Genomic DNA, 27,420 nt, shown 5'->3' on the forward strand with positions numbered 1-27,420 from the left:
GTGGGGTTTTCAAATGTCTCACTGAGGGCTGAGGTGTCCTTGGCTTCTGCACTCTGCAAATTGTTCCCACGGTCACTGTCTCGCTGCAGCAGAGACCCCGGAACGGGTATTGCGTCCCGTGGGTGATGCGGGGATCGCACCCGGCCAGGTTGTGCAAAAAACAAAACAAAACAAAACAAAAACAAAGCAAAAAAAACCCACTCTGGTCGCTTCTCGCGGGACAGAGGGATGCGAAAGTAGGTGGCTCCATCACTCAAGGTTGCTACCAGTGCTACTCACTCACAACTTTTGAAGTCAATCTACCCCCCTTTTTTTTTCTTTTGCATCATGCAACGGATGCCACCGTTCCTTGGGTTTGCAACCCCCCACCCCTCCCCCGAGACCAATCATTGCCGCGCTCGGGCCTCTGCACAGCGCCCCCGCCCCCTTCCCGGGCCGCACGCAGCCACCGCCACCGCTGCCGCCGCTGCCACCGCCACCAGCAACACGGAGCCGCTCCGGCCACCGGCCCGCCGCCTTAAAGGGAGGTGGCCGCTCTTAAAGGGCCCCTCACGCGGCCGGCCGGCGGGAGCGCGGCGGCCCGGTTCCCGGAGGGCCGCGCCCAGCCTAGGCCGAGCTCCACGCGGCGTCCGAGCGCGGGGCCGTGCCGCCGCCACCGGGAGCAGCATTTTTATTCAGGCGACGCTTAAGGGAGCCCGGCGCGCCCGGTGCATTGTGGGAGCGCCGCGGCCCGTTTTCGGGAGGAGGCGGAGGGCGCAAAGCGAGCCGGTAAGCGGCGGGCCTGGTGAGGGGGGGCGAGACAGCAGGCTTAAAGGGGAATATCGGGCCGCGGGCCCGGCGCGGCCGTTGCAAATCCCCCTCCGGGCCGCCCGGGCCGGCCGTGGAGCCGTGCACCGGGGCCCTACGCGCGCCCTGCCCGGAGAGGGGCCGAGCCCAGGGTCTGGTGGGGCCGCTTTAAAAAAGAAGCGCCGCCCGCGCCGCTGCCTCCTCCGCCGTCGCCGCGGCGGCGCGCGGGGCCGAGGGTAGGAGGGAGGAGCGGAGGGGGAGGGCGGCGGCGGCCACGCAGGGGTTAATCTTTTCGCCCGCCGACATTTTTGTGTGGCGGCGCGGACTGGGAGCCCGCGCGCGCGCGCCTCGCCGTCGCCGCCCCGGTGTCCCGGCGCCGCGCCGTGGGCCTCCCCGCCCCCACTCGGACCTCGCGTCCCTCCGGTCCCCGCCGGCGACGGTCACCGCGGCGGCGGCGGCCACGCGGGACCCGCGGTGCGGCATGGCCCAGTCGGCGGTACAAAGAAGGCGGCCGGCACCCGCCGCGCCTTTAAAGGCGGCAGCCTGAGACTTAAGGTGTCCCCTGCGTGGCGTCCCCCGCGCCCAGCCCCATGGAGGACGCGGGGTCCCGGCGCGCACGCCGCGGCGCCCGGGCCTGGGAGCACGCGCGGGGCCTGGGGGCCTGCGGGGAGGTAGGTGTGCTACCCCACCGCACCCGGCTGCCTGAGCCCGCCCCGCGCGGCAGCGAAGGGGTTAAACGCGGCTTTAAATATTCATGTCATTGTTGGAAAGGTGTAAACATGTGGCCTCCAGGTCGGACGTGCTCTTCCTCTGCCCCAAGCACTCCCCAGATTTCGTCCTTTTCAAGTAGCTTGAGTTAATTCTCTGAGGTCAAGTCGCGTGACTGAGGTCTCCTTGCACTTGGGAGGTTTTGAACTGCTGGGTTTTCTTGATGTAAGGCGTTTTTAAACTTTCCTAACCAGAAAGTGTAGGGGAAATAATGTTAAAGAAAGGGACTCTTCAGAGTCCCTCTCCTGCCTTTGGGCTGAGGCCGTAAGGACTGGTGGGAGGAAAATAAGACTCCTTATAAAGCGTAGTTTTCCGGTTTTGTACCAGGTAGAGGTGAGGCAGACACTTTTTTGCGAGGGAATGTGCTGTTACAAACCTCTCTTCGAAGTTGTATTGTAATTCGCACTTTTTCCAAACTGTTTACTGGCTTCAGAATGCCCAGCTCGGCAACTTGCTTGACTCACACTGCTCTTTAGAGAAGTTTGGTTTCAATGAATAATGAGTGGAGTCCGTGGAGTTTCCCGCTGAAATCATTGCTCGTGTCATGTTTGTGACGACGGTTTGGATTACTGCCCAAATTTGGGCTTTGTGAAATTTAGTTTAAATGAGTGATGTGCTTCCTGGGGGATGGAAAACTCTATAAATGGGAATTATGTTCTCAATCATAAATTTTATAGGGGAAACCGACCCTAAAACTTAGGATGTATATAATCCTATGCCCAATAAAGCATCAGTCAGAAAGTTTGTAAACTCCGGGAGCACTTACTGGGTTTTGAATTAGATGCAACCAGAAGAGCTTGTGCAGAAACAATACTAGTGATCTCGTGTGATACTGTTTCTTTTTGTAATGAGCTAGTAATGAACAGTAGTGTGGTTTGTCAATGGTGTGTTTACCGGTTTGTTAGGCAGGATGTTTGCTTTCTAGGAATGTGAAAAAACATCAGAGAACTTTGCAAGTACTCTCTTGAACATTGCAAGCACTCTCTTGAACGTTATTGTGTTTTGCAGCCATGGGAAGCCTTGGGGTTTTTTGTTGTTTTAAGTCGTGTCTGGTTCAGAGGGAGACTTGTTTTTTAAATTAGGATTTAGTATCTGGCAGAATTTCCCAGGGAATGATGGTAAACACCTTTAATCCCAGCACTCAGGAGGCAAAGGCAGGCGTCTCTGAGGCCAGCCTGGTCTACAGAGTGAATCCCAGGACAGTCAAAGCTATGCAGAGGGACTGTCTCAATTTTTTAAAAAAAAATAGTTGCATGAGATGCATTTTGTGTTCCCCTTTCTACAGTTTCTGGTGACTGTTTTATTTTTGTCTGTGAGAGAGCAAAAGACAGCCAGAGGTTTTTCTAGGAAAGTCACTGTAGCTAGGATTTCAGCTTTCTAAAGCATAGAACTTTTAGGCTAACACATAGCGAATACCAGTTCTGTTAGCCCTGCACCCTAGAAGAACTTCAGAGAGTTTACTCTCTGAAGAGTAAATCCAAGTGGCAGGTAGCAGGTGAGCTTAACCTGCTCACGGATGCACGTGAGCCACGGTTAGAACCACAGTCCCACTCCCCCGTCTTCCGTAGGTACCCTTGATGGCATTATCTGTTACTCCAGTTTACCCAGGCACCCTAAAAAAGTATTTCACTGTGTATGTTTCTCTGGGGTGTACTCATTCACTTGATTCTAACTAACAAAGCATTTCACTGCGTATGTCTCTCTGGGGTGTACTCATTCACTTGATTCTTGACAAATACCAGTTCAGGGTCTTTTAACGATGACTTCTTTTTATGTTTTGGTGGTACCTAGGTGGATCACAAGTAGAAAGCCCAGTGGATCAAGAGAGAGAGAGAGAGAGGGAGGGGAGGGGCTGAACTGAAGAGTGAGGCCCCAGAACCATGTCTACTCGGGAGTCCTTTAACCCGGAAACTTATGAATTGGACAAGAGCTTCCGGCTAACCAGGTTCACTGAACTGAAAGGCACGGGCTGCAAAGTGCCCCAAGATGTCTTACAGAAACTGCTGGAATCTTTACAAGAGAACCACTTCCAAGAAGATGAGCAGTTTCTGGGAGCTGTTATGCCACGACTTGGTATGTACACCATCTTTAACATGCAGAAATGGAGTCAGCAGTCTACAACCAGACTTCCCCTGTGTTGCTTTGACTCTTCAAGTTCTGTCAGAGGATCTCAGTGTGACTGTTGATGTCACTTATTTAAAGAAAGAATTTGAAAAGCATCAGGACACATGGTTGGCAGGTTTGAAATTATAGAGTATATTGTGACATACAGTAGGACATTTTTTACTTTTAATTTTTTGGTTGGCTGAGAATAAGCAGAAATGCTTATTCTTTCTGCCTTTTCTCTCAAATGGCCTCTACAATGCTGTGTTCTCGTCATTGCCCTAGTGAAGTTGTGGCCTTACATATCTTAAGAACAGCTTTAAGGCCTTTGCAGGGCGTATGGGCTGAAGTTTTGAGTGGGCCACACAGACTGTTGCACACTCAGGAGAACAGACTGGGAAAGTAGTTCAGTCGGTAAAGTTCAAGAACCTCAGTGAGTTTGATTCCCCAAACCCATATCTTTAAACACAAAAGTGTGTGTGTGTGTGTGTGTGTGTGTGTGTGATCCCAGGGCTGGAGAGGGAGAGACAGATGTGTTCCTGGGGCTTGCTGGCTAACCAGCCTAGCTAATTTGCTAATTCCCAAGCCATTGATAGACTCTGTCTTAAAAAAGAACTGACAGCTGAGGTTGCACTCTGGCCTGCGCGTGCATGTATACGCATGTATAGATTTGAAGTTGAGGTTGTACTCTGGCTACACGTGCATGTGCACACATGCATAGATTTGAAGCTGACCCCAGAGTGCCTAGTGGAGCTGAAGGCACTGTTGCTTTCTTTTCTGAGCTCTTTGTACGTTAGTGGTTTCTCTTTTTCCAACACAGAGCTCTTCCCAAATGCTGGGATTAAAGGAGAGCCCCACTCTGCTTGGCTCTGTAAATCTGTCATTTAAAGGATTCGACAAAACATACTTAAAGGTCGACATAATTACTAGTATCACCTACATGTCTTACCTGACCAAGAAGCAAGTTGGGGAGGAAAGGGTTTACTTAGCTTATTTCACATTGCTGTTCATTATTGAAGGAAGTCTGAACAGGAACCTGGAGGCAGGAGCTGATGCAGAGGCCATAGAGGAGTGCTGCTTACTGGCTTGTTTTCATGGCTTGCTCAGCTTGCTTCTAGAACCCTGGACCAGCAGCCCAGGGGTGGCACTACCCACAATAAGCTAGGCCTTACCCCATCAATCACTAATTGAGAAAATGCCCTGCACCTGGATTTTGTTTGTTTGCTTGTTTGTTTTTTCAAGACAGAATTTCTCTGTATAGCCCTGGCTGTCTCAGAATTAGCTCTGTAAACCAGGCTAGCCTCCAACTTACATAGATCCACCTGCCTCTGTCTCCCAAGTGGTGGGATTAAAGGTGTTGTGTGCCACCACTGCTTGGCTATGGCTGGATTTTATTTTTTAAAGAATTATTCATTTATTTTACACGTGTGAATACACTGTAACTGTCTTCAGACACACCAGAAGGGGGCATTGGATCTCATAGTTGTGAGTTACCATGTGGTTGCTGGGAATTGAACTCTGAACCTCTGGAAGAACAGTCAGCGCTCTTAACCGCTGAGCCATCTCTCCAGTCCCAGAAAGTAGGTGTTTCTTAAAACCAGTCCATTTGTTTTTTATACTTGGAATCTGTCAAGCCTGTGTTATTGATACTATAGTATTCTTTTATATATTTACTCGTTCATTCATATAGTTTGATTTTTTAGGGGATTCACTCTGTAGACCTAGAACTCGCTCTGTAGATCAGGCTGGCCTCAAACTCACAGAGATCTGCCTGCCTCTGCCTCCTGAGTGCACTACCACCTCTCAGCGAATATGTCCTGATCTTGATAGAAGGTTTCTGTCTTTGAGAAGACCTAGATTCCCTGTAGCCAAGCGTAAGGTTCTCAGTCTTGCATTTGACCTCTCCTGGGGTGATGTAGTTGTTCTCTACCCCACCTATCCTTAGCTTTCTAGTTGAAGCTCTAGTTTTTAGAGAGCCACTTCAGGCTTACCCCTTCTTCCTTCCTTACAGTTTCAGGGAGGGTGTGTGTGTGTGTGTGTTTGTGTGTGTGTGTGTGTGTGTGTGATATCAAACCCAGGGCTATGTGAGCGCTAGACTGTACTCTAGTCCTGAGCTGTAGCCCCAGCCAGCTTCCCATATCCCATAGATAGGTTCCTGACTCCCTCGATGATGAAGGCCTATTGGTAATATATATTGGTAATATATATATAATATTCCTGGAAGCTTGCATCCTCTATGTAGAGTTTCATCTCCTAGTCAGTCATATGTGACATACAGTAGCATCAACCTAGGCCATAGGCCAGCATGGCACCTCGAGTTCTTCCTGTCAGCCTCATACTCAAGTTTCAAGAGAGTATCCTCTTCCATGTGTCTCCCTAAGCTTGTCCAGTCTGAACTTTATGCAGGAGTTCTGGCCCTGACACCACTTACAAAGGCCTCTCCTTTATCTTAATGCGTCACAGTTGTGGCCTTTGGTACAACTCTGACCTGCCATGTTTGTGAAGAAAATTGCCCTGGCATGCAGCCTCCCTCAGAGCGAGCGTATCTGTGGCTGCCTCAGCCTCCCTCAGAGTTTGTGCCTTATGGAGAACGTCCTAGTGGCTCTGCATTGCTCCCTGTTGCTGTGGTACACACCATAACCAAAATCGACTTGGACAAAAGGATTTATTTGGATCAAAGAAAGCCAAGGAGGGGAGTACTGTGTGCTGGCTTGTTCCCCCAGCTTTTAAAGTCACACAGGGTACCCGCTCAGGGATGGCACCACCCACAGTGGGCTGGGCCTTCCTATATCAGTTAGGCAGCAACCAAGAAAATGCCCACAGATACGCCCACTAGGCCAGTTCTATGGAGGTAAATCCTTGAATTTCTCTCTTCCTGACTATGTCTAGATTTGTGTCATGCTGACAAAAACTAACAACCATATTATCAACCATGATCTAGGGCTGGCTATCTTGTTAATGGGATCCTGAACTTCCAAAAGATTTTCCCAGCCTCAGAATAACCATATCTAGTAAGTCCCCAACTAGCCCACTACAATAGAACTGTTGTACAATGGTGGATAAAAGAAATATGATGGCCCACAGAGAGCCGTCTTAGCTGAAGCTGAATTGGTTATTTCTAGGTTCGGTGAGAGAGCTTATCTTAAAAAATAAGGTGAAAGTAAGATTGGGAAGAAACCAGCTGTTGACCTCTGTGTCTAGGTGCACAGGTGTACCTACGAAAGCATGTATACATACACAAAGTGAAGAAAGTGCTTTGGGGAAACAAAAAAGGATTGAGTTACCCAGCTGCAGAGTGTTTTGGACACACGTGGTTGGGAACTTTGAATTTCTGCTTTGTCTTTTACCATTTCCTTCGGGCTAATGTAATGCTAAGTGCCGTCTGCTGAATGGGAATATGGTACAAATACTATCTAGGAGGTTAGAGTAACATCCAGGTAATATCAAAGTAGCTGTCAATGAAATGACTAACAGTTCCATTTGTAGAGCTTTCTCATGCAGAGAAATTCTTTAAGCAATCATGGTGATAGCACCATGCCTTGATAGCACATACACCTTTATTCTCAGCACTTGGTAGACAGAAGTAGGTGGAGCTCTGAGAGTTAGAGGCCAGCCTGGTCTACACAGCAAATCTAGGATAGCCAGGGCATCAATTACAAGGTTCAGGAATATAAAGGGTTAAAGACTTCCATAAGGTTTGCGTTTTTTGTGCTGTCTTGCAGTCTTGTTGATTAACAAGTCATGTCTTCCATCCTATGCTGGTTCTGTTTCACAGTCATGTCAGTAAGGCTTCTTGACAGCACACATAGTTTGCTTGGCAGTGTGGGTTTGCTCTCTTGTTGTGGAATTCCTTCCTGCTCAAAGTGCTGCTCACAAGTGATTAAACACTTTTCTCCTTTTATTTTCTGGGTGCTGGCAATGTCCGTCTTGCCAGGCATTGGGATGGATACTTGCGTCATTCCTTTGAGGCATGGTGGTCTTTCCTTGGTTCAAACCACAGATTACATTTATCCTATCGTCGACGACCCTTACATGATGGTAAGTTTGTTTTTTTGTAATTGGAACTGCTTTATGCATTCAGTTGTGGTTTTGGCTGGGTTTGTGTGTGCCTCTGGGTTTGTGTGTGCCTCTGGGTTTGTGTGTGCCTCTGGGTTTGTGTGTGCCTCTGGGTTTGGGTTTTATGTTTGGCTGTTGTGTTTTTCCACTTTTGCTATATCCAGATTATATTACTGTTCCCTGATTCCTGCCATCATGGCAGGGTGACCTGTCTCCTCTCACTTGACACTGCATGAACCAAGTGGCATGAAGAGATCTGTCTGCTGCCTTTACAGTGTGTGCAGAGCAGCATCTATTGTTTTGAGAGAATACTAAGGGTTGGTGGTATTCTCCACTTTCTTTCCTTGTACCCATCTCTCTGATGTTTGTAAAATTTACTGCTCCTGGCTGTTTCTGGCTATACTTTATAATAACACTGATTCTAAATGTTTCCTTCCACAGTAGAGGAACTTGAGAATCTCATTACAGTTGGACTTCCCCTGAGGCAGGGTTTCTCTGTGTAGCCCTGGCTGTCCTGGAACTGTCTATGTAGAGCCTCACACTCAGAGATCTTCCTGTCTCTGCCTCCCATTGCTGAGAATAAAGGTGTGCACCACCATGCCTGGTTTACTTTACAACTAGACTTCTTGAACCTTTTTTATTCTTGTAAATGTCAGGGTAAGTTGGTTACCAGCTACCCAGCCATTTACATGCCCACTCACTACTGTATCACATGCCACTCTGAGATCTACCTGACAATGGCATTCATGGTGTAGCTACGGGGCAGGGGAGATGGTGTGTTGAGGAAAAAGTACTTCCCCATATAAGTGGAAGACCCCAGCACCCAAGTAAAAAGCCGAGTGTGGCCGCATACACCTCAAGTACTCATGCTTAGAAACAGAGACAGGAGAATTCCTGGGACTTGCTGGCTAGCCAGTCTGCCCAGTTGTTGAGCTTCATGTTCAATAAGAGATTTTATCTTCAAAAATAAGGTGTAGGGACTAAGGAAGACACCAGACATCAACTTCTGTCCTCTACCGCACACTCATGCTCGTACACACAAAGCTACTGGCCATGCACTGTATAGACACATTGGCAGTCATTTGTTACATGCTACAACCAACAGCCCTTCATTCTGCCTAGTCTTTATCCAACTAACTTCTTTACCAGCCAAGAGAACACTGAAGAAATGGGGATATCCCACTTGTTTAAAATGTCAGCTATCCTTCCTGGTTTGCAAGGACACTGGGATCAAGCTTTATTTGTGAGGACTCCGGCCATGGGTAGGAAATGAGGACTCTCTTTTTAATGCAGTATGAGTAGAAGTTATTAGAAAATACAAAAGTACATTCTCTGTAAATCAGCACAAGTGGCAGAGAAGGTACCCAGAATCTATCCTTTTCTAGCATCTCTTAGAAGCATGCCAGAGTAGCTATTATATGTCTGTCCCATGGCCCCCAGTTCACCCTCTAGGCTCATTGACAAGGCTTGTGGATGTTGTCAGTCGATCTGCAGCAATTGAAAATGATGTGCTGCATCCATGTTGATTATCCTGTGTCAGAAGAAAACCCTGTTATTTTTCTCTACTATCTATAAAAAGAAAATTTAGACAATGACCAATGACAACTTAACATTTAAAGTCTTCCAGAGTAGTAGGTCTTTATTAGCTCATCCTATTGGATGTGTTTAAACTCCTCATAAAGCAATAGAATTTACTGGGAAATGCTATTTCGATTTTACTTCAGGCCTGCGTGTTTCTTATTTCTCCTACTTTTGTTTACTATTTACTTCTTTCAACTTGAAGCTGCAAAAGTTTCTGAAACCAACAACATAAAAATCATCTTTCTGGGGGGCTGGAGAGATTGCTCAGCGGTTAAGAGCACTGACTGTTCTTCCAAAGTTCCTGAGTTCAAATCCCAGCAACCACATGGTGGCTCACAACCATCCGTAATGAATGAGATCTGATGCACTCTTCTGGTGCATCTGAAGACAGCTACAGTGTACTTAGATATAAATAAATCTTTAAAAAAAAAAAAATCATCTTTCTGTAACCTGCAGAGGCAACACTTCCTGTGGCCTGCTGAGTGCGGGTTTCCAAGGCTGCCTTTAAGTGACTGTATCAGGCCTCCCTAGCTCCTGGGTCTCTTCAGACCATGGTGCTTACTGCTTCTCTTCCTGATCCCCCACCCTGCCCCATCTTGACCTGGGGCTCCGAATCTTAGGTGGGAAAGAATGTGAATTCTTTGTTCTGCTCCCGTGGGTGAGTGGGTGGCCTGACAGTTAAGAGAAGGTGCCAGGTGAGAATTGTATCCAGGAGCTGCTCTTCTGGAAACTCCCAAGGGTGTGGAGGCCGCTGCTCTGTAGGCTTCATCTTTGGTCCTACAGATGGAAAATCCCTGGCTTTTTCACATCTCTGCTCTCTTTCCTAGGGCAGGATAGCATGTGCCAATGTCCTCAGTGACCTCTATGCAATGGGTGTCACAGAATGTGACAATATGCTGATGCTCCTTGGAGTCAGTAATAAAATGACTGACCGGGTAAGTCACACATGCACTCACTGGTCTTTGGTTTAACTTTATTTTGTATTTACAAACATGGCCTCCAGTATTGCAACTCTCCACTTTGGGGCATTTATCTGTAAATGAAAATGAAAGGTGGGGGGACTTACTTAATAGTGTGTGATCAGCTTTGGAATTTGTGTGTGTATGTGTGTGTGTGTGAGAGAGAGAGAGAGAGTTAATAAAGCTTACCTACATTAACAGTACCTTTATGCCAGGCGTGTGATCAGCTTCAGAATCCATGACCCCATGACCCTATGACCTTCAGGGCAAGGTCCTCACGCTCTTCCATGCTCACATTTCTGTTACTGCCTGGCAGTCTGTTCTTTTACCTGGTCTTTGAACCAGGGATGAATTCCTATTTAGGTTATTTTTATTTTATGTGCCTAAATATTTGCCAGCATGTACATGGATGTGTACAGCATGTACATAAGTACATGGATGTGTACAGCATGTACATAAGTACATGTGTACCTGGAACTGGAGCTAGAGTAGTTGTGAGCTGCAGTGTGGGTGCTGAGAGCCAAACTTTTATGCATAATCTCAACCATTGAGCCATCTCTCTGGCCCGGTTATTTAGTTTACTTTAACAAGATGTGCGTTGATTTCCTTTCTCTTTCCGTGTGCCCTCCCTCATCAGTCTGTCGTGATTTACTGATAGATAACCCAGTCGTCTGTGGTCTTTTCCCTGGCAGTTTGCACTTTGAGCAGTAGTTCTCACAGGAAGGGCTGCTCTGTGGATGTGCTACATCGAATTTCTCAGCAAGTCTTCCCACTTGAGTCCTTTTTGAAAACGGCTGTGCTTGTATAGTCAGCTTCTCCAGTGTCCTCTGATAGTCACCTGTGTCTAAGCCAGGCCTGTGGGCAAATGGCACATCATAACCCCTACTAGTTAAGAAACTGGGCTTCGTCCACTTTGTAACCCAGAATACATTTGCCAGCAAGCTTGCATCAGGAAACACACCCCTGTTTATTGCACTCTATTTTATTGTCCTGCCTGTCAGCTTCTGGTTCTGTAGAGGTTTTTATCTCTTTACAACTGCAAATGTAGAACCATCCTTTCTGGGGTTTGAACAGAATTCATGACTTTTCATCTGTGTCCTTTTAAACCCTAGGAGAGGGATAAAGTGATACCACTAATTATACAGGGTTTTAAAGATGCAGCAGAGGAAGCAGGAACCTCTGTGACAGGCGGCCAAACGGTATTGAACCCCTGGATTGTTCTGGGCGGAGTTGCCACAACGGTCTGCCAGCCCAATGAATTTATCATGTAAGTTGGCTTTTGTTCATGTTGGAACCTGTTTTTCTCTCATCATCTCTAAAAATAAGGTATATTAAAGTGTCATTCAGTTGCTATACAAGACACCCATTTAGAATGGGTCTTCTCAGCATAGACTCACCAGGATCCCGTCAACAGTTTGGTCATCCTGAGTGGAAACTCTCCCACTAGGGTTCTCACTTGCTGGTCCTTCAGATGCATCTTTGTTTGTTTCACCTCATGTATTAGCATAGTGTTTTTATATTCATGCATGTTGTAACATTTGTCAGTACTTTGATCCTATTCCTGAGCAAATTTAGACTTTGTAAATTTCATGTGACAAAAACATGTAACATATTATCCAGCATTTTATGTGTCTATTTCTTTGGTTTGGTTTTTTTAAACGAGGTATCACTTTGTATCTCATTGTGACCTCAAACTCACTCTCCTGCCTCAGCCTGCTCAGTCCAAGAATTGCAGGTAAAGGCCACCTCCACAGCTTTTCTGATTTTGTTTGGTTTCTTGTACCTGGGATTTAACACACCTTGTTGTGTCTGCTGAGCAGGTTCTGTTTTAAGTCTACAGTTTATTGGTTTTGTGTGTGCAGGCTTGAATGACCATCATCCTGTCCAGTACCCAGAACATTTGCTTCCCTCACCCAAGCCTGTCCTCATTCACAGACATTTTTTTAACTTTTTTGGGTTTTTTTGGTTTTTTTTTTTTTTAAGATATATTTGTTTTATGTATATGAGTACATTGTAGCTATCTTCAGACACACCAGAGGAGGGCATCAGATCCTATTACAGATGGTCATGAGCCACCATGTAGTTGGTGGGAATTGAACTCAGGACCTGGAAGTGGCTCTTAACCACTTAGCCATCTCCCCAGCCCCCTTTGTTTTGTTTTTTAAGAGTGGTCAACTAGGCTGGCCTTGAACTCACAGAGATCCATCTGCCTCCACGTCCCATGTACTAGGGTCAAAGGTATACACCACCACCACCACAGTACTTCGTTATGGCTTAATAAGCTGTTGTCTGCATATACCACAAGTCTGTCTGTTGATTGGTGGACTTTTGAGTTGTTTTCTCCTATTACTGTGAACCCCCTTCAAGTGCAGTTTTTGTTTTGTTATTTTATGTTTGTAGACCCAAGTTCTCTACATCCCCTCCAGAAGTTGTTTTATGATGTCATTCTCATTCTGCTTAGAACCAGTATAGTGAGCATAGGTGGCATCCCATGTGGCTTTGACTGTGTTTCTTTATGACTAGTGATGGCAAGCATCTTGTCTTACAGCTTTTTTGGGGGCGAGGGAGCATTTCTCTATATTCTTTGGAGATAGATTTCAACATAGATTGTCACTTTCCATGTTTGATGTTAAAAGAGGCACCCTGTCCTTCATTTATTTGCTTTAAATTGATTAATTGATTTTGTAGTGGGGAACTAAAGAGTTGGTGGCAAGCTCTTTTACCCACCAAGCCATCAGCTGACCCTCACTTCAGTCTTTAGTAACTAGTAGGTAGTATGTTAACCTGGGTCAGAATGTAAAGGATGTAAAAGAATCTCAGGTACAGCGGTTGTGATCTTGGTAGATGCTCAAGTCTCCTACCATGGGCACTCCTCCTCTTAGTTTTGTAACATTTGTATATTTGCTATTGATGTTTCAATTACGTTTGGTTATTTTGATGCTGTAACTAATGTTCCAGGAGTAACCTTAGCACAGATCATTAGGACTAACTAGTTCTAAGAATCCCTACATCAGGTGGGGTGTATCAATAAAGCTGAGAAAGTATTGAAAATAATACCCAATATTGACTTCTGACGTCTACTTAACCTGGCTTCTGAATTCACACATAAAGAAAAGCAAGAATTGGTGCAGAAACATTTATTTTAAACAAGATTCCCTTTTTGCTTTAATATTGCCTCCTTAGTTTGATCAGAACACCCTCTTTTTCTTTTTGCAGGCCAGATAATGCAGTACCAGGGGACGTGCTGGTATTGACAAAACCCCTGGGCACACAGGTTGCAGTCGCTGTGCACCAGTGGCTGGATATTGTAAGTAAAAGCTGTTGAGAATTGGGGCTGGACTGAGAGTGGAGGTAGGCAGAACAATTAGCTCTCACGGTTGCTTTTTAGTTTCAGAGTGGTTTTTGCTTTGTTTTGTTTGAAATGGGAGAAGGTTTGTGAAGTGAAAACTTTAAATTTTACCTCTGTAAGGTTATCAGTAAATTCTTTAGATGAATTATCCATATTCTCATAAATGAAAATTTAAGCTACATAATGTTTGAAGAACGTAAGTCCCAGCTTGAGGAATCAGGTCAGGTGTTGGCATAATTGTCATGGAGTTTGGAGTTATTGTGATGTGTCCGTGTTGTCTTATAAACTGGTTGATAATGAAGGGCATTACAGTGAGTGAGTGAGTGGGGGATGGGCAGGAGGATGCTTTTCCTAAGCACTGGCACACTGGGGTGGCTTTCCGGAACAGTTCTCAGTGACTAAGGTTTTGCCGTGTCTTCACATATCATGGTATGTTTAATTTCTACAACTATCATCTGAAACTTACTAGTCTTGAGAAATAGTTGGAAAAAATGATAAGGACTTAACATCACTTATTGGCCATTTATTTTGGCTTTATGTAGTCAGTAAGAATCCTCAGAGCTGGAGACGGAGATGGCTCAGCAGTTTTGAGAACACTGGCTGCTCTTCTCGAGAGCCTGGCTTCTCTTCTCCCTCCCATGTGGCGGCTAACAAAAGTTTGTAACTCCAGTTCCAGGAGATCCAGCGCCTGCATTTGGCCTTTATGGATGCTCCATGCATATGGTGCATAGACATACATACCTATAGGTACAATACCAGATACATAAAATAAAAGAAATTCTCACTGAGTAGAAGTGATACATGCCTTTAATCCCAGTATTCAGGAAGCAGAGGCAGGAGGATCTCTGTGAGTTCAAGGTCATCCTGGTCTATAAAGCAAGTTCTAGGACAGCCAGAGCTATACAAAGACACCTTGTCTTGAAAAAAAAATAATAAAATTTCAAAAATGGCCATATTATTTACGTATTTTCCCTCCTTCCTCAGTAATGTAAAGCAGTCTGGGAAGTTGCTGTGGGGACAGAGGTTCTGTCCGGTATGACTGTGTCGCCTGCATGGCCTCTCCACTTCTGCTTTACACATCGTTGCTTTATTACTGATTTTTGGTGAATATTCAGAATTTTTAAGAGCAAGTTCCAAATGCAATGTAATAGCATAGTGTTTTGTTTATTTAATAAAGGTTAGAAGCAGTTGTCATACAGTTTTAGAATCTATCGTCTTGAGGATCTTGGGTTTTGACAGGCAAAGAATGATAAATACACACATCAGAGTGGGTGTTACTGATGGGAGAGATGGGAGTGATGGGATTAGGGGAGATGAAGTTATACATAATGTCTAACAGTGGCTGGGAAATACTGGGTTTATGACACTGGAAAGCAAGCTTAGCCTCACATGTGTTAGGCAAGCTCTGCCACTGAGTTCCCACCTCAGCACCTCGGCTTCTGTTTATATAGTGTTCAAGACACGTAAGCGAAGATGCATGAATCATAGAGCAGTTAGTGGTCTGGTTCCTTGTGCCATGAACCTCACATCGTGACAGACAGGGGCCTTTTTGTCCCTTTAATGATAACTTTATTAGCTCACCCAAAGCTGTCTTCAACATGGACAGTTGAAAATTTCACATCTGTTTGTATCAAAATAGTTTTACTGCAGGAGTCAGTTAAAGTAGAAAGGGTATAATGTAAAACAGATGCCATTAACCTAGTGGAGGAGATGGGAAGGGAACCAAGGATGTGGGAAAGTCTCTTCTGTTCTTCTTGTAGTGCTCAAAGCTCTGTGAATACTAGGCAAGCACTTGCCTGATATCTCAACCCTTGAAAACAGTGTTAATAAAAGGATTACACCTAGCCAGATAGGAGCAGGGAGCTATGTGCCTGTTAGGTTTATATATCTAACAAACTATGATATTTTACTACAGAAATGTGGAATAAGCCGAAGATAGAATGATAGTTCCCCTGAAAAACACTAATCACAGAAGAGTATTGACTTAAAACACTTCTATACCTTGACAACTAGGTAAATAAAATTCCCAGTGACTAGGGTCTGGCTCAGTGGTGCAGGACATGCTGAATATGTGTGAGACCCTGGGCTTGATCACCGGCAATATGTACACATATCGACATGCCCGGTCCCAGAAGGTGACTAGGAAAAGTACTCATTTTGTGCGTGGTTAGAAGTAAAAATGAATCACGTTTTCTTTTTCTCTCTCTCACCTGTGTTCCTATGGCTAGCCCGAAAAATGGAATAAAATTAAGCTAGTGGTCACCCAAGAAGACGTAGAATTGGCATACCAAGAGGCAATGATGAACATGGCCCGGCTCAACAGGACAGGTATGGGGCAGAAGCCATTCTGCTCAGGGCTTAGCAAACGTTCTGGGGAAGACCAAGTAATAGATGGGAATGTTAGGTATAGTTGGCTGCATCCAGTCTTAGTGCATAGTGGTTTGTTGTTTCTCAAGTCTTTAAGCATACAAAATAAGGAAATTGAGGCCAGGAGGAAAACATGGCTGGTGACTACACTCCTCCTGTTGGTATCTACTTTAGTTCCATAGGTTACTGGGAACCTATGGGCAGGTAGTGTTTAATTTACAGTTTCATTTATGACAGTTTGCTAATGCTTTTCAACTTTTTAATGTCAAAGTGACATCAGTTGGTTGAACCCTGCCGTAAGTTAAGGAGAACCTACATGTGACATGTTCTCAGTTAAAAAGTGTTAATATGGCTTGTATTAGATACTTTCTCACTATAATGTCCACATGTGCCTTCCTCTTCCTTCAAGCCAGTTGTAAGCTAGAGAGATGGCTCAGCAGTTAAGAAGGCCACCTGCTTTGCAGAGGCTCAGAGTTCAGTTCTTAACACTGAACTGGCTGGTTGGCCTCCAGGAGCACTTGGCATCATGTGCACATTCACACATACATGTACGTAATTTAGAAATGTTGAATTACTTTTTAATTTAAAAAAATGTAGTAGAAAGTTTGCCCTTTCAATTGTGAAATGGACTCTTAGTTACTTATCTAGTTACTGTGACAAAATACCATATCCATACAGTTTCAGAGGGTGAATCTGTTTAATATCATGGTAGGGAGCCTATTGCAGTACCTGAGAGCTTACATCCTTATCCACAAGCAGGAGACAGTGAGAGCTAACTGAGAATGGTGTGGGCTTTTGAAACCTCCATGCTTATTCCAGTGACACACCTCCTTCAACAAGGCCCCACCTCCTAATCCTTCCCAAACAGTTCTACCTACCCGTGACCAGTATTTGAAAGTATGAGCTTGTGGTCATTACTTATTCCAACAACTGCACAGGCTTTAAAGCATGACTTTAAAGTAGTTAAGAGATAGTGGCTTGCTTTACTTAAATAGAGAGATGTATTATATAGGATTTTTTTTTCTTTTTGATTATGTAAAAAAAAAAGTCACAAATCAGGTGTAAATAGTGGTCAAATATTTCATATGTGTGTGTATTTGTGTAGGTGGGTACATGCATGTGTGTAGAGAGGGGGCAAAAGTCAACTTTGAGTGTCCTTCACCTTATTTTTTGAGATTGGGTCACTGACCTGGAGCTCACTCTTAGGCCAGGCTGCTGGCCAGCAAGCCCTGGGTCTCCACTGTCTCCATCATAAGGCATATGGCACCATGTCCAGGTTTTTTACTTGGGTTCTGGGGATTGAACCTGTACTTTACTTTCTGCCTGGCCCTAGCTAAGTATGGTCTTACCTGTAGTAAAATAGCTTCTTTGGCCATATAAAGACTGTAAATAAAGGATGTTAATAAATTGCTCTGGCTGAGCAGGTTTGCCTACAGGTGTCACATAGTGTGTCGAGGAAAGCAGATCCTAAAGCCAACTGTTCATTACAAGAAAGACAAGGCATTTGAAAACTGAGTTTACATGGACCATGGAGTGTCATTTGTCTTGAGAATTTTCCCACTTTGGGTGTATTAGTCAAATAACACAAAGATGTCCCAGCTACTCATGGTGAGCCCCTTCAAACTGGATCTAAGTTTATACATTCAGGGCATTGAGTCAGCTAGGGCATTCATTGTATAGCATGTTAGCAATGGATCTCCTCTTGTTCAAATTTCCATGCTTCTGATCGAGTGCCTCCACTCACGTATACAGTGTGCACTGTCAGAACTCCTCTCCCCCTTACATACTTTGATCAAATTACAACCAAGATTCTTCTTAGAGAATATGGCCTATTAATAGGCCTGTCACTTGCTATATTGCAGTTGTCAGAATAGCTATGAGAGCTTAGCTGTTTTTCTGTGGTAAGAAGAATAAACCATTCCTAGGGAATTAGCATCCTAAAGACAGATAGATTATCATGTCAGTTTAGTTTTGTTGGTTTTTTGTTTGTTTGTTTTGTTTTGTTTTGTTTTTGAGACCAAGTATCCCTATGTAGCTTTAGCTAACTAGTGACTCCCAGGTATCAGCCCACCTCTGTCTCAGCTCTGGGATAAAAGTAATGGACCACTATGTCCCACGCTCCTCAGATTCTTCTAACAGTGAGTCTCCAAAGTTTTGTTTTGTTTTGTTTTGATTTTACTTCAAATCATATAGCCTAGGCTGGCCTCCACTAACCTTGGCATCTTCTCTAAAGATGGCTTCTCTTCTGAGCCATCTCTCCAGCCCCTACTTTAAGCATTGTATACTCCTTATTTGATGTTCACACTATTTAATATTTTATAATTCAGCGGGGGGCACCTCTCTTGGATCTTTCAGAAGCTCTAAGCACTGTCTCTAGAGTCTTTTACTTTGTCATGCACTACTCTCCCCCCGCCCCTCAGTCACCACCATTGTGAATTCATCTGTGTGAATGTGGGTGTGTGGATGCCTGGGAACTTGTGTGAAAGTCAGGGAACGTTAAGACAATCTTGGTTGGTCTTAACCTTCAACTTGTGTGACACAGGTCTCTTGTTCACTGCTGGGTCTCTATGAACTTCTGGGAAATCTCCTGTCCCTGTCTCATCTTAGGAATGCTAGAAATGCAGATGCTCCATGGGCCTGTGTCCATTCTGGGGTCTGAACTCAGGGCCTTGTTTACCTGCTGAACTGTTTGTCCAGCTCCTAATGTCTTAATCGGGTATGTAGAAAATTGCTACATTTGGCAGTAGAGCACAGCTAAGCCAGCAGAACAAGCAGACGTGCAAAACCAACAGTCTAGGCACAGACTCTGTCATTCATAAATATTAACTCGGTTATAACAAGAATGCCCAGGTCTTTCATAGATATATTTTTCTAAGCCAACTGCTCAGTGGGCTGATGAAAGAGGGTCAGAGGTCAAAGCCTGCCTGGGTGTAAAGTGGCTTATTGCCAGCCTGGGCTGTGGTGGGAACCTGGAAGGAAAAAAAGGATGGGACTTTATGCTTCTGAGAGAGAAGAATTTGTTGTTGTTTTAATTTTCAGTACAGTATATTTATGTCACATTGTTCCCCTCCCTAGAAAAGGTTAAACCAATACAGATCAGAGCAGCACCAACCCTGAGGTTAAGCCTCTTGTCTCTGCCTGACTTCTATTGGAATGAGTACTTTTTTTAATGTTTGAGTTTTTACCTATTGTTGTCCTACTACAATAAATCTCTCATTGGTGGAAATTATTCCAGAAAATGCTATTACAGTTTGATTTACTTCTTCTCATGGGGGGAAGTAGTTGACTGTGTAAAGGTAAAGCTAGCCTTCCAGGCGTGACAGCCCTGACACATGATTGAGACTGGGTCCTGCACATGGTGCTTACTGACCAGCACTGCTAGAATAGCAGCTGGGGGTTGAAAAGTCTAATTAAACTAAGTTTCAGTGCATAGCAGTTTTACATGATTTCATATTTATGAAATAAAATGAAATGTACTCGTATTGAAATAGAAATGTAAAGAGCTATGGAATGTGTCTATTATATTTTTCATATATGCCTCATTTGTTTAGAGCATAAAATATCTTTTTAAAAAATTGTTTTAAGGGAATAAGGCTAAATGAGTACTGTAACTGAAAATATTTTATAAATCTTTGTCATGTTTCTCTTTTTTAAAAAAACTATAAAAAACAGCTATTATAAATTATATTGCTCCTGATTACACAGAACTTTGTGATTATTTTAAAATAATTTTATACTTCTTTAAAAACAACAGCAAAAAAGAAGTTCGAAAGAAAATTACACTAGTTGTCCGCTTCCGTTAGCATTTTTAGGTATTCCTCCATGGTGTTTCCCTATTTCCCTGCAGCTTCCTGTCACCTTAAACTAGCTGTCAGTACAGTGCACATGCACTTAGCGACTCTGCTCACTCAGCGACTGCCCTTTCTCCTGAAGCATGGCTGCTGCTCTATCCATCTACTAGCACACACAGTGTTCAATAACTGAGTAATGTTCTACTAGAAAGACAATCTACTTTTGAACAATCCATTTTAAAACGAAACTTGTCATTGCTTTTTCTAAGAAAGTAGAGATGTTACCATAGGCACACTGATGTCTGGCAGTGGTGCTGGGACAGAGCAGCTGAGGCAAGGTAGGCTTTTCAGCAGGCGGTACTAGAACAAGTGGGTATGCAGCGATAAATAGAAAGGCCTTTGTCTTTCCTAGGTAGTAACTCACACAGCTATAGATCTGAGTATACCAAAGAACTAGAGGCCTCCAAGAGCATGACATAGAGGAAAGTTCAGGTAATAGTAGGTTTGGAGGTAACTTCTTAGATAAAAAAGATGTAACAGAAATCTTATACTATCCGAAACAAAACAAATGGATGTTGAGTGTACTTAGATGAGGTTGTTCTGTATACCCCAGCTAAGGTGATGCATGAGCTTGGGAAATAGCTCAGTTAAGGAAGTGCTTGCCCATTGTCATGAGGACTTGGACTCCAGTCCCTGGATGCACATGAATAAGAAACAGGTTACAGTGGTGTACCCTGAAATGCCAGTGCTAGGAGGCAGAGGGTGCTAGGGCTTGATACCAGCAACCTATTCTAACCAGTGAGCCTCAGGTCTCAGTGTCTCAGAAAATAAAATGAAGGGCTAGAGAGATGGCTCAGCAATAAGAGTACTGGCTATTCTTACAAAGGACCTGGGTTCAATTCCCAGCAACCAACTTGGCAGCTCACATGATCTGTAACTCCAGTTCCAGAGTATCAGATGCCCACTTCAGGCTTCCTTGGGCACCAGGCACACATATGTAGCCCAAACACTCATACACATAAAATAATAAAATATTTTTTAAAAACCAAAGAGCTAAATGACCTGGAGAACAATAGCCACAATTGGCTCTGGTCTCTACATGAACACCTAAGTCACATACATGTACAAACAAGAAAAATCAAGGCACAGAGTAGGAGAAAGTGTTTGCAAAACACTTGCTGATGGCCAAAATTCATGACAAGTTCTTAAATAAGAAAGCAACAAGTGGCAGGCATGGGGAGGGGGGAGGCAACAGGGGTTTGTTTTTGTTGTTTTTGTTTGTTTCTTTATTTTTTTGGAGGGGAAACTAGGAATGGAGAAATTTACATGTAAATAAAGAAAATATCTAATAAAGAAAAAAAAAGAAAAAGAAAGCAACAAAATCAAAAGATCTGAACTGACACCGTAGCAGAGAAGATGTCTTGACAGTACAGGCACAGGATCGTGTGTCCTGAGAAAAGCACAGTGAAACAGTGAAGTTCACTACACATCTGTCAGAAGACCAACCCGCAGGCACGGCAGCACCAAGTGCTGACAAGCATGGGGAGCAACAGGAACTCTTGTTGGTTGGTGGTGGAATGCAGAGTGCACATCCACAGCAGAGCTGGGCCGCTTGTCACAGCACTGTCATTGCCAACCATGTGATCTAACAGTGGTGTGCCTGACTTTACCCCCAAAGGAGTTGTCACACAGCAGTCTGCACACACTGGTTAAAGTACCTTTGCCCCTAACCGTCAAGCCAATACTCAGCCAGATAATTGCTCAGTTGAGTGAATAGATAAAATGGCCCATCCAGATGGCAAAACATTACTAAAGAGTTTTAAAGGCGCCTGGGAAAGCCTCTTGCATATCGTAAGTGAAGAAGCCAGTCGGAAAAGCCATGGCCTTTCTGAAAAGAGAAGCATGGAGGCAGTAAAGGGGTGAGAAGGGAGGAACGGGCCATGAGGCCAGAGCAGCGGTCCGCATGAGGTGTGCGTCACACATTCATAAACACAGTGAGTCCTCAGATAAGCCGTAGATCCTAGTTGATGGTAAAATACAAGCCTGACTCATCAAACACAGTAATGGGAACCTAGCATGGCCTTTTAGCAGTTTTCCAACGCTGCTCTGAAGGAGAAAACTTGAAGGCCTGCTACGGCACGTGCATGTAATCTCATCACTCAGGAAGTGATACTTTTAAGTCAGGCACCCTTTAAATTCCTTAGTCGATTATAGGTTGGCTTTGACAGGTTTCCTTCCATGAAGACTAATTCCCCTCCACAGCTTTTTCATTTACTGGGAAGGTGGCCTAAGCCACAGTAGGAACTCAGTGTCCAGCATTTGCCCTGGTCTCTGTTGACTCTCTCACACTGCTTTCTTTTACCATATCCCCTTATAGAGATTTTGCATGGAGAAAAGGTGGGTTTTTCTCAAGTCATTCCTCTGCTTCTCTCAGCTGCAGGCCTCATGCACACGTTCAATGCTCATGCAGCCACTGACATCACAGGCTTCGGGATTCTGGGCCATGCACAGAACCTAGCCAAGCAACAGAGGAACGAGGTGTCATTTGTGATTCACAATCTTCCCGTGCTAGCGAAAATGGCCGCTGTGAGCAAAGCCTGCGGAAACATGTTCGGCCTAATGCATGGGACCTGCCCAGAGACGTCAGGTAAAAAAAAAAAAGTATCCTGTCCCCTGGCCTGAAGGTTCAAATCAGTGAGCCTAGCAGCCACGTCTGCCCCTGCTGGGACTCTGCACCCCTCCAGTGTGATTAAAGTCAGATGCTGGTTTGAGTTGAATGTACCTGTGTTCCTCTTTTTAATAGTAGTGTGGAAGACAGGAGCTCAGGAAACACAGGTCATGCTTGATTCTCTGGAGACTTAACCCTTGAATGCCAACAACACAGATAAGATTAAACAGGCTGGCTTGTTCCTTTGTGGGTTTTTGTTTGTTTGTTTGTTTTGTTTTAGCATTTGTTTAGTTTACATTTGGTGTTTAGCACAGCATTCCCCACTCCTCAGGAGGCAGAGGCAGGATGATTACACGGCAAAACTCTACAACATAGCCAAGCCCAGTCAGTCTCAAAGAGCCAGGAGTGTCTTGCACATGCTTGTAGTCCTAGTGTTCAAGAGGCAGAGACAGGAGGATGTCTTCAAGTGTGAGGTCAGCCCAAGCTGTGTGCTGAGATCTAGTCTCAAACATAAAAAGAGGGGGTTTTGTTTTGTTTTGTTTTGTTTTGAATAGTGGAATAGTATGGGGTTAGAGAAATAGCCCCACAGTTAACAGCATGGGTTGCTCTTGCAGAAGAAAGGCTCTACTCCACAGCTGGCCGCTCACAACTGCATCTAATTCCAGCCTGGGAGAGCAGACATCTTGGCCTCCATGGACACCTTCAGTCATAGGCATAATTAAAGATCAAAATGGTCTTTTAAAGTGTGGGGCATGGTGAATGTCCCGAGTACCCTTCCCTTCCCCCTACTTCTCTTTTCCCTTTACATTGCTAGCTCTGTTTACCTTCTGAGTTTCTGTTTAACACCTGTTTGTCTTCAGTTTTTCTCATTTCCATTTTCTTTTCTCTGTAACTACTTTTTAAAAAAGATTTATTTATTTCATGTATATTAGTACACTGTTGCTCTCTTCAGAAGGTATCAGATCCTATTACAGATGGTTGTGAGCCACCATGTGGTTGCTGAGAATTGAACTCAGAGACTCTGGAAGAACATCAGTGCTCTTAACCACTGGGCCATCTCTCCAGCCCCCGTAACTACTTTTATACACATTCCTCAACCTAGCTCCCAGGAAACTGGTCTGCATGGGCCTGGGTTGCTAAGAGATTCTGTTATCAAGCCAGGGTGGAACCCATGGAGCCCTCCTCTAGGACTTGGCATCTCCAGCTTGCTGCTCAAAACTGTTTCTAGAAGTAGTTAGAAGTCCTTTACCTACTCCTCCTGGTTCTGCCTCTTAGCGGGCACCAAGGGAACATGCTGTGTGTTAGCAGCCACAGTCACCCAGTTGGTTCCTTTGTTTTCTACAAGTAAAGCACACTCAATACCCTTTTCTCTAGTTATTTAGAAACTCAAACTCTCAGAACTGGCTGCTAAAAACAGGAAGGAAAGTTGGTATGTTTTTGTGTTTTGCAGAAAGTTAAGAGTCGAGACTAGTGCCAGTTATGTCAAGTAAAGGCTCTCTCATGAGTCTTTAAGTTTAAAATAAAGCTTAAAACCATCATTCTTGGTGGAACCCATGCAGGGAGCACACTGAGGGAGCCTTCTCTTGTTTGTATCTCCTAGTGTGGAGTAGAAGGTGTGACTCTGACCTCACATGCCATACTCTTCTGCTCATGTGGAGTGGAAGGTGCCATCCTTCATGATTCAGATAGGCCATTTTCAGTTGACGTTAGCTGGTTCCTTATAGTAAGACTTTACCAACAGGAGGTTTAACTCATTCCCATAGTAGAGCAGCCTTGCAGTATAAGCTTTGCTGGAGGCACCACATAGTAACCTCTTCTCTCTCTTTGCCAGGAGGCCTGCTAATCTGTCTACCACGGGAGCAAGCAGCTCGCTTCTGTGCAGAGATAAAGTCCCCCAAATATGGTGAAGGCCATCAAGCATGGATTATTGGGATTGTGGAGAAGGGCAACCGCACAGCCAGGATCATCGACAAACCTCGGATTATTGAAGTCGCACCTCAAGTAGCCACGCAAAACGTGAACCCCACACCTGGTGCCACCTCCTAATCCAGACAGAAAGAGCTATTTGATTTTGTTTTTAAATAGATCTATTTCCTTTATCATCACTTCAATTAAAGACTCTAAGAACAACAAAATCTCATTGTGTCTACACATCTGGTGACCCTAGGTCAATTTATGAGTGGATGCAATTAATAAAATGAAATCCATGGCCTTCTTTTCCTGTTACATTAACTGAAGATGCACCCAACCTCCAGGCAGCTTCTGAGTTGAGAATGATACTGTTATCCAATACTGTTGATTCATTTTGAATCTTTAGCTGTGCGTCTCTTGCCGCATAGGCGCTCTCTAAAGGTGCTTTCCTGCCACACAGGCATTGCTGGGAGGGGTCCACTAGCCTTCTGTGTCTTCTCCTTTCTGCCCACCCTATCAGTCTGCTCTGTTTTCAAGTGTCTCAGTTGACATTCTAGAAAGACAGAATTGGTAAGTGACATGACGGTCTCCCCCTAGTCAGAGGGTTGCATGGCTCCTTCGAGTGTTTGATTTGTAAAGTTGAGTCTAATAACTCGAGGGATTTCTTTATCTCGTAGCTCACTCAGTTCAGTATGGCAGGTACTTTGCTAGGCATGGAATGCACTTGGAATACAAAAGAGAAATGTTCTTTTAAAACAAAGCTTTCCTGAGACTATCACTAAAAGTCTTTAACAATAGGGAAAAGGATACTTTTCGCAATGCTCTATAGTTGTTCTATAGTGTGACGAGGAACTGCCTTCTGATCCGGGGGTTCATGTATCATACTCATTTATAATTCAATATCTAATTTCCTTCGCAAATAATTTTTAAATATAATCAGTACTAAAGACTGTTCTGTGGATGGTAGTGTTTAATACATTTTATATTTTGTATAGTGATTCCAGGCCTCTTGTTTAAAATCAGCAGCTCTTTAGCATCATTTTGTCTTTGCTGCCATACTTCTTTGTGCACGCATTTTGTGATTTGTGTTAAAAACCTACATTGCCAACATTGCAGCTCCAACATAAAAGTTGTTCAAATAAATATTTAATTTTTTTAATTGCTCTTGTATAATCAGATGCCCTTTTTAGTATTATTTTAGAAGCATTTGGGAGGGTTTTGCCTAAAATACAATTTATTGGGGAAAACTAGATTTTAGTTTTATAAACTTTTAAGTCTTTCACGGGACCTATATTTTCTTGAATTAAATTTTGTAGTTCTAGAACAAATAGGCAATCTACAAAGGTGTTACCTGTGTTTCTTAAAAACAGGCTTCCTTATCTTCCTTATTGTTAGGCAGCTGGGGGATTCCCGTCTTTAAGCACAAGGGCACTGGGTTCTCAAACACCGGACTTCAAAAGAGAGGAAGCACCACGTCTTCAGGTTTCACAGGGCTTCCTACTAACAGGCCCCAAAGCTGAGCTTTGCAGACTCACCTAACCTCACTCCTGAACACGGAACACCAGGAAACCGCCGCTGGACCAATGGAACTCCCGGAAGGAAGAGGCTGTGGCATGCTTGTGTCCCCAGGATCTCCTGTATGCACCTATTGCTGGAACTGAAGCCACTGAGTCTGGCCCCAGCCAAGGAAGTGTCACCGAAGGACACTAATTGGACTATAGGAATCTATATGATGTTGATCCTTGAAAGTATGCACCAGTGGTCTGCAAAATAAACATGTTGGAACCCTCTGAGTGCACAAAGTATACTGTTGGGCTTGCTTCTATTTTGTTTTGTTTTAAATAGTAGGTGAAATTGGAGCTAACTCTGTATGTTCTGTCCCCCGAAGCCACTACTTTTCTTGGAGGCAAGCTTGTTGGAAGGGAATTAGATGGTTAATGTCCTGAGCAAATCATCTTTAAGGATTCATATAAGGAGAAAATGCCAGGGACTTAAGAGATCCAGGGATGATCTGTGATCTAGGAAAAGCCTTGTATTGACGTGTTTTCAGGGTGCTCAGAACCCTGTGTGTTATAATCACCTGGGTGTTTGTTGAGGCATTTCTGCCCTTTCCCCACAAAGTCGGCAGTTCTGCCTGTGGAACCAGGTAATCCGTCTCCAAAATGTATCCGTTAGGGCTTTACATAATAAACCTTGAGAACTACTCATCTCAAAAGGAATTTTAGGGGGAGGTATAAAAAGTGGGGCTGTCAGGGATCACTTTAGTCGTAGCCTTTCCTTTTTATTTTCTCTGTGTGTGTGTGTGTGTGTGTGTGTGTGTGTGTGTGTGTGTAAAGTTCCTTGACTCAAGTGACTGTCATTGTTTAGTAAGTTTGGCAAAGTCTACGTAGAACTCTTATAAATGTATCCAGCAGCCACTCTTAGTGGGTTTCGGGTACCAGTCTAAAATTCCACCCTGGAGAGTGCTCCTAAAGAAGCTGCTAGTGTCAAATCCTCTCACAGCCAGGGGTTTGGCAAAGAAATGTTCTTTTTTGCTCAGTATTTTGAAATATCTAAGTCTTCCAAATTCTGCATGAGTTGCAGTGAATAAGTGGGAGTGTTTTGATTGTTTTGATGCATGAACAAGCCCCTTGCATAAGTTCAGCATTGCCTTTTAAATTGTTCTGTTTTGAGCTGGGAAGATGGCTCAGTGGGCTTGTCTCCTAAGCCTGAGCTCCATCTGACTCCAGAAGCCATGTGCAAAGAGAAGTGACAAGCACGTACATTGTGTGGTATATGTACTCATGCACCTAGCAATAAATACATCAATATTTAATTGTCAGAGTTCTAGACCTTCATTTTATTCTGTAGAAACAGAAATAATAGCTATACTAGTTTATTTTTACAGATGGCTTGGCACAGAAACCTGATGATGAGCATGCACACGAGCCCACGTACAGCCCTATGCTGAGGCCTGGTGTTTTGCTCTGGTTGATCTGTAAGCTCAAAACCCAACAAAAATGTGACAAGGTAGTCACTCAGGCACTCGTGGCCATTGAACAGGGAACTTCTCCCGTGGTGTGGTTGTCCATGCTACACAAA

The 27,420-nt window shown here is 44.3% G+C and overlaps 1 protein-coding gene across 3 annotated transcripts; it reads left to right on the plus strand.

Annotated features, from left to right (window-relative positions):
- The first annotated feature begins 553 nt into the window (after positions 1 to 553).
- Sephs1 (selenophosphate synthetase 1) lies at positions 554 to 26,144 on the plus strand. 3 transcript variants are annotated; one of them, XM_031358299.1, is made up of 9 exons: positions 554 to 768; positions 3,346 to 3,627; positions 7,592 to 7,695; positions 10,122 to 10,229; positions 11,366 to 11,520; positions 13,470 to 13,560; positions 15,831 to 15,930; positions 22,195 to 22,407; positions 24,260 to 26,144. In XM_031358299.1, the coding sequence occupies exons 2-9, from the start codon at positions 3,435 to 3,437 to the stop codon at positions 24,472 to 24,474; spliced, it is 1,179 nt and encodes a 392-aa protein (XP_031214159.1). In that variant the 5' UTR covers positions 554 to 768; positions 3,346 to 3,434; the 3' UTR covers positions 24,475 to 26,144. The 3 variants fall into 3 exon arrangements, with proteins under 3 accessions (XP_031214159.1, XP_031214160.1, XP_031214161.1); XM_031358300.1 differs by lacking the exon at positions 554 to 768 and adding an exon at positions 1,090 to 1,457; XM_031358301.1 differs by lacking the exons at positions 554 to 768; positions 7,592 to 7,695 and having other exon boundaries at positions 3,541 to 3,627.
- The last annotated feature ends 1,276 nt before the right edge of the window (positions 26,145 to 27,420 follow it).

Source organism: Mastomys coucha, unplaced genomic scaffold (assembly GCF_008632895.1).
Source record: "Mastomys coucha isolate ucsf_1 unplaced genomic scaffold, UCSF_Mcou_1 pScaffold7, whole genome shotgun sequence".
Taxonomy (NCBI): Eukaryota; Metazoa; Chordata; class Mammalia; order Rodentia; family Muridae; genus Mastomys; species Mastomys coucha.

Coding starts and splice junctions, on each gene's coding strand:
- Sephs1 (XM_031358299.1), top strand. CDS start 3,435: ATGTCTACTCGGGAGTCCTTTAACCCGGAAACTTATGAATTGGACAAG. Junction 13,561..15,830: donor TGCACCAGTGGCTGGATATT/GTAAGTAAAAGC, acceptor TCCTATGGCTAG/CCCGAAAAATGGAATAAAAT. Junction 15,931..22,194: donor GGCCCGGCTCAACAGGACAG/GTATGGGGCAGA, acceptor TGCTTCTCTCAG/CTGCAGGCCTCATGCACACG.